Raw genomic sequence first — 6,282 nt, 5'->3', positions numbered from 1 at the left:
TTTTTTTTTTTTTTTTTTTTTTTTTTTTTTTTTTTGCAAAGTTATGATGTATTTAGCTTTCAGGAAATAATAAGATATTAAGAGGGGTGGAGCGTTTGTGGGACGTTCTTCGGAAAAATACTAGGTTTAACATCTCGTGAGCAATGGCCAATAAGACCTGTTGTAGTTATCGGTTAGGTACTATTCTTTTGGATTGGAGGTCATTTTTTTAGGCTTGGGAGACAGAAAAGGAAGAGAGAGAGATTTTGCTCTGAAAAGTTCACCTCTTTGATGATATAACTTATCTTTTTCTTCGTATTATTATCTTTTACACGTAAACCTTTGTTTTCTAAAGAAAAACTATCATAAATACAAATGTGTTTGTTTTATCTATTCATTGATTCTCATACTAACTTATACGCTACTTGAATAAAACACACAAGAAAACCTAATTTTACAAGATTTAGAATGAAGAAATTCATAGAAAGGCATATGGGTTGATAAGATATGACCTTAAAGGCTAACTTCCATGATTTGAACCTATAACTTGTAAGGTATATGACTTACAGCTGGCCCGTTAAATCATGGTACCAAGTCATCCATATCATGTGATAAAGAAATCCATCTTATTCTCTCTCAAGAGAAAAAATTATATGCTGCGCATTGCATATACAAAACTGAGAACAATGGTAGAAACAGATCGTCCTAATAGTTACGACCTACCGAAACTGACGGAACAGTTGCACCAGGAGCATGGTTTGCTGCAATGCCACAAAAGGTAGTTCAGAAAGTTGACATAAAAATAAGTAGAGCTAACTTTTTAAAAAGTTCATTTGAAAAGGAAAAAAAAAAGGAAAGAAGAAAGAAAAAGAAAGAGGAGAAATGTAAAAGTTAGAAAATAACTGAAATAGAAAAATTAACAAGGTAATATTTAATCAAATGTTGAATTACTAGAAACTTAGTGTCAAAAACCTGAGCCATTTGAAGGTACACTGCTTTCAGAGCCCATGATCATCTCAGATAGTCTCTTCCTTCTCACATCATCAAGTTTCTCAACTGACCTCTCTAGAGGTCTCATGCCAACCGACTATCATAGTCACGAAGAAAATGTGTTTCAGCAGCAGAATCAAAGCATTAACTTGAAAAGAGAAATAGTTGCTTGAAATCACTACCTTTGCTACCGCTGCCAAAGCCAAAAAGGCAGCATCCCTCACATCAGGGGTCCCATCATTAAGGCTCTTAAATGGGGAAAATAGTTTATGTTAAGATTCAGTAAGATTAAGACAAACTGATAGCATAAATAAATGTATAAAGCCTAAAGAATATAAAATAATAGAAAGAGCTAATAATTCACACTTTGGTATATCCACGTTTAAAAATGATACGAACAATAAGCAACATAGTTTATCCACACTTGCACATATGTGTAAGAAATGATGCTTGTCAAAACATTTGAAAAGGGAAATAGCTTCTTGTCCAACAGAAAACCAATTTGTTGGAATAATATCATAAGAAATGACAGGCAAAGCCTCGAGAGAAAGAGGTTTTAACAGGCTATAATCAAAGTAAAGAGTTATTCATAAACGAATTGAAAAAGAAGCCAAACAGGAAGCAAAAAGAAAAATAAATATCCCCTCCATATGTCTAGATAATCTTGTTTCCCCTACCCAACTTCCCATCCCACAGGCCACAAAGCCACAGAAATCTTTTTATCCTTGAACTTTTGATCATCAAAAAGTGGAAACAAGAAAAAAAATTTGAAATAGAAACAACCACTGAGAATTCTGAAATAGTTAAGAGCGCATGAGAGTAAATAAAATAATTCTGAAATACTAATACACTTGAAAACTAATAATAGCAAAGCTTAAAGCACAGGAATTCACTGACCTCCATAAATATAGGGACATATTCCTTGTGCACCTTCAGGACAATAGCTTTGTTGCTAGTTTCAATACAGAAAGTAACCCAGCTTAAAGTCAACGAGCGCACAAGAGGAACTTTGTTTTTGCTTGCTGTCTTGATATCTGCCACAAAAGCATTGATTAAAAATCATTACCACCTTTTTTCAGATAGGAAAGAGCAACATAGTCTACGGAATAAATTAAAAAAAGTCTCTCTCTGTACTGCTTATTCATTTTTTCTAATTTTTCTGTTTCTTATGACAGACGCACAAAGAATATACCCTACTGGAAATGTATTCTTAAACAAGAGTCATGGGGCTGTTGAAAAAAGTTGACCAAAGCTCTGCATCGTTAAACAAGAGTATTATCTTTGTTGAACAAAGTCTTGAGCATTTTCTCAGACACTTAGTAGGCATGTCTTTTTGTTTTTGGATTGACACTTAGTAACCGTGTCAAATATTCTAAAACAAGACAAAAGCTGACGGAGAAGTTTGTTACTCCTAAGACAAGAGGAAACCTTATAGAAAACAAACAATTCAGTTTTACCAGCTTCGAAACTTATAATACAAACTTCTGTGAATGGGTGAACTTATTTCATTGCTATCATAAAAGACTGACCCAAACATTGTCTTAAAATTGCTATTGGATGAATCTAACAAGAATTGAACTCTTACCTTCAACGACATCCGAAAGACTTAGGCACCCAGCCTTATGCATGGCTTGGAGAGTTTGAGTTAATGACTCCGTCAGAGTAGGTTTTTTTTCTTTTAATTTTTCCTATAAAAAAAACAAAGAAATCAAGTTGTAAGCATGTTGCCAAGGCGAGTGCCAATCGTCAAAAGAAAATAAAAAGTAATTCATTAACAAGAATTTACCAGTAACATAAGTTCATAACTTTACCAACAAAGAAATCAAGTTATTAAGCATGCAATGAAGGCAAGTGCAAATAGTCATAAGAAAATAAAAGGCAATTCAATAACAAGAATTTACCAGCAACATAAGATCTTAACTATACCCACAGACAAGTTTCTCCATTGGCCGAGATAGTTATCATAGAAACAAAACTTTTTCACTGACAGGCATGATTTCTTTTTCTTGTTCTTTTTCTTTAATAAGAAACAACGGCACTCCTTAAATGTAAGGTAAGGTGGTGATACAGTTTGAGTATTTAAGAAAGACAAACCTTTTATGGGATGAAAAAACAGAAATAATTTTATTGCCCACTGGGAAAAGAGAGAAGCTAAGGAGACACCCCAGAGATGAAAAGACCAGTGAGAAGAGAATAACAATTAAGATGACTTCAATTCAAAGTTTTTCCCCCTTTATGAGAAATAAAGCTTTCAATATGAAACATGAAAGAAGTCTCAATTGTTGAAATAACAAAAAGAAGAGAGGTCTCTCTCTTTTCTCGCATACACATAGCTGATAACATGGTTTGACAAGCCAGCCACAACTATAAAAAAAGTCAGAGTCTTATCCTTCAAAATGTGAAACTAGATTAAAATTTGAACGAGGAAACAAATACAAAGGTAGACATCAGGAAAAAAGAAGAAGAAATAGAAATGAGAGCCGTAAGTAAAACAAGACTTCAGAGAAATCTAAAAAAGTAATGATAATAATTGATGTAAGCTCATAATGACAGCTAAGATTTGTCAGAATAACATTAAAACTATCTAATAGAATGAGAATCTTCACTACTAATTATTATAGATAATCAAGAGAAAAACCAGAAAGACAATATACCAATATAAAATCATTCAGACATTTGCGGCAACAAAAATATCTTGATTGAGATATTTTTTATAATTTACTGAAGGAAAAGTTGAACTAATATTCATACAAGTAAAACTGGCAATAGGAATCGTGAACTCGCAGAAAAGTTGGCTCTGAGACCCCTGGAAATATTGCCAATAGCTTGAATCGCTTCAACAGCAACAGCAATATTCACATCCGTAATCAGCTGCAAAGTTCATTCAAATTTTCGTTGGTAAGTCAAATATTGGAACTCATTTTTCAACATGTGCAAGCAAGTTAGGTAACTATAATGGATTGCAACAAAATTAAAAATACTGATCAAACAGATAAAATTTTGTTAACAAATTTTCTTTTCTGATTCCTAAAAGTTCCTGATATGTAATATAAAAAAGATATACATGATGGACGCATATAAGAATGTGACACCATCACATATTTACTACAGAATAGCACTGCAAAGCAGCAAAACATTTTTTGTTCATTGGATGGGCAGTCGAAAACAAATTGAAAACAGAGATAGTCACATATTTATTTTCAAAATTGAAAGACGAGAAATAAATATATGACCGTCCAAGGAACTGAATTCAAGCCCTGGGAGAGACAATAGGGTCACGGAGAACATATCATACCTTCTTTAAAGTTCTACAAACTTCTGAAAAGTCACCAGGTGCTATTTTTTTCGTTGAAGCAAGTTTGGTCAGTTCAGCAACAGCCTCTTTTCTTTCTGACCATTTTGTAGCTTTCTGAAAATCACCAAGGGAAAACAAATAAATTGTGGGATAGCAAAACTAGTAGATATAAATTATAATTAATTTAAGCAATAGATCAAAATCACCAACCACTCCCTCCCAAAATCCTGACTTCTCCAATGGAGTCAATATGTCTACCGGATCAACAAGGTCATATTCATCTATTTCCTGAGGAACTGACAATTGAAGTGTATTAGAATGGTAGAAGTTTTTGGTGATTAATGAATAATTTGTTCATGATGAGCTCAAAATAAATAGCATTAGACAAAAAAAAAAATTAATCTCAAAAACTGACTAAAGTAGTCATATAAACCTCTACGTAAAATAAAGAAAAAGGAAACTAAAAAACACTTTTAGCCCAATTTCCATAAATTTCTACATACCATCAGCTACAGATTCTTCAGAAGGTCCTGTACCAACAGCCTCAGAAGTATCTTCTTTTTCCGGCTCTTTATCTTGCTCAGACCTAACTAAGTAACATAATTAATCTCAACACAAATATAATAAGGAAAGCTTTAAATTGGATGCTATGGGAAAAACAGATATAAAAAAGGCTAATTAGGGAAATGTACTAAAGCCGAAAAGGTTATAACGGCTATAATTTATAACAACAAACAAAATCCAGAACGAACTACAAAATAGAAATCGTCTTGAAAAGCAATCAATAGAGAAAATATCAATATTAAATAAAAAAATGTTTTTAAGTTACAAATTAAGAAATTTGAATAATTTTAAAAATAATGAACAATCTAAAAAGAAGTATAGTGAAGAACAACAGAGAAAGAGCAAGTCAATTGGAGAAAAACCACTAATATTATGAAAAATTGCCTAGCATTAGCATTTGACTTGCTGAATTTTTTGTGTTGTTATGGTGATCTGGTAATTGCTATCACATACACCTTTGCAGCAAGAATGTTGATATAAGTATCATAAGTTTATTTGAACACCTTTTTTTTTTCATAAGAGACAATTTCATTGAAATTTACAAAAGGAATGAAATATCCATGATGTTTACAAAAGAACTTCCAAATTTGCAATGATGGAGGTATAACCGTAGGAAGTAAAAATATTAGACAGTTTACACCAAGATATAGCTTGGTAAACAACATTGTTGAAAAGTTTTGTATAAGTCTGTGTCTTATCTGCGAATATTCTCTGATTTCTTTCTTTCCACATATTCCAAGAGAAAGTCATGATGAAGTTTTTCCATAGTAGGGCTTTTGCATTCTTAAAAGGATGATACATTAAGGTCATATCCAATAGATACTTTACCTCCCTAGGAAATGTGAGATGTCATCCGAATATATTGAGAATCATTGTCCATAAATTTTGAGCGTATGTGCATTGCATAAATAAGTGGTTTTGTGATTCGTTTTCTTTCTTACTTATATTAATGGCTATTGCATAAATAAGTTGTCTTTCTTGCATAAATAAGGATGATACATTAAGGCCATATCCAATAGATACTTTACTTACGCGCTATTTCCCAAACGAAGAACTTCACCTGTTTAGGCTAATGTCCTTCCCATACTGTCTTTGCTAGCATGTGATTATTGCTTCTACTTTTTCCTCCATGTCCATTATCAAGGATTTTGTAGAAAAGACCCCGTCAGCGCAGGGGAGCCAAGTCAATGAGTCTGCTTCATTTGACAATACCATAGGGGCAAAGTCAAGACTTAATTTGGCCCATTTTGTTGCTTCATTATCCTTTAAATTCCTACCAACCTTTAGGTCCCAGAGTTTGTTGACAACATTTCACGTTTCTTTGGTCGTGACTTTTTTTACTATGTGAGAGCCTATACACAAGTGGATACCTTAGGGCTAGTGTGGTGTTTTCAATCCATGGGTCGGTTCAAAATGATGTGCTTCCTTCATCACCCCCCCCCCCCCCCCCCCCC

At 33.2% G+C, this 6,282-nt stretch overlaps 1 protein-coding gene across 2 annotated transcripts in view; it reads right to left on the bottom strand.

Moving 5' to 3' along the window:
• LOC111433637 (protein MOR1-like) overlaps positions 1–6,282 on the bottom strand; it is a 26,399-nt gene that overhangs the window by 14,581 nt on the left and 5,536 nt on the right. For both annotated transcript variants that reach the window (XM_023070743.1, XM_023070744.1), the window contains exons 7-15: positions 4,768–4,850; positions 4,475–4,560; positions 4,265–4,378; positions 3,721–3,840; positions 2,555–2,657; positions 1,867–2,003; positions 1,152–1,217; positions 952–1,066; positions 703–740 (exon numbers count right to left, since the gene is read on the bottom strand). In XM_023070743.1, coding sequence (XP_022926511.1) covers positions 703–740; positions 952–1,066; positions 1,152–1,217; positions 1,867–2,003; positions 2,555–2,657; positions 3,721–3,840; positions 4,265–4,378; positions 4,475–4,560; positions 4,768–4,850 — 862 coding nt within the window. The remainder of the gene's footprint in view (positions 1–702; positions 741–951; positions 1,067–1,151; positions 1,218–1,866; positions 2,004–2,554; positions 2,658–3,720; positions 3,841–4,264; positions 4,379–4,474; positions 4,561–4,767; positions 4,851–6,282) is intronic.

Source organism: Cucurbita moschata, unplaced genomic scaffold (genome assembly GCF_002738365.1).
Source record: "Cucurbita moschata cultivar Rifu unplaced genomic scaffold, Cmos_1.0 Cmo_Scf00043, whole genome shotgun sequence".
Taxonomy (NCBI): Eukaryota; Viridiplantae; Streptophyta; class Magnoliopsida; order Cucurbitales; family Cucurbitaceae; genus Cucurbita; species Cucurbita moschata.
The sequence above is the reverse complement of the archived record's forward strand: the minus strand, read 5'-3'. Positions and strand labels throughout refer to the sequence as shown.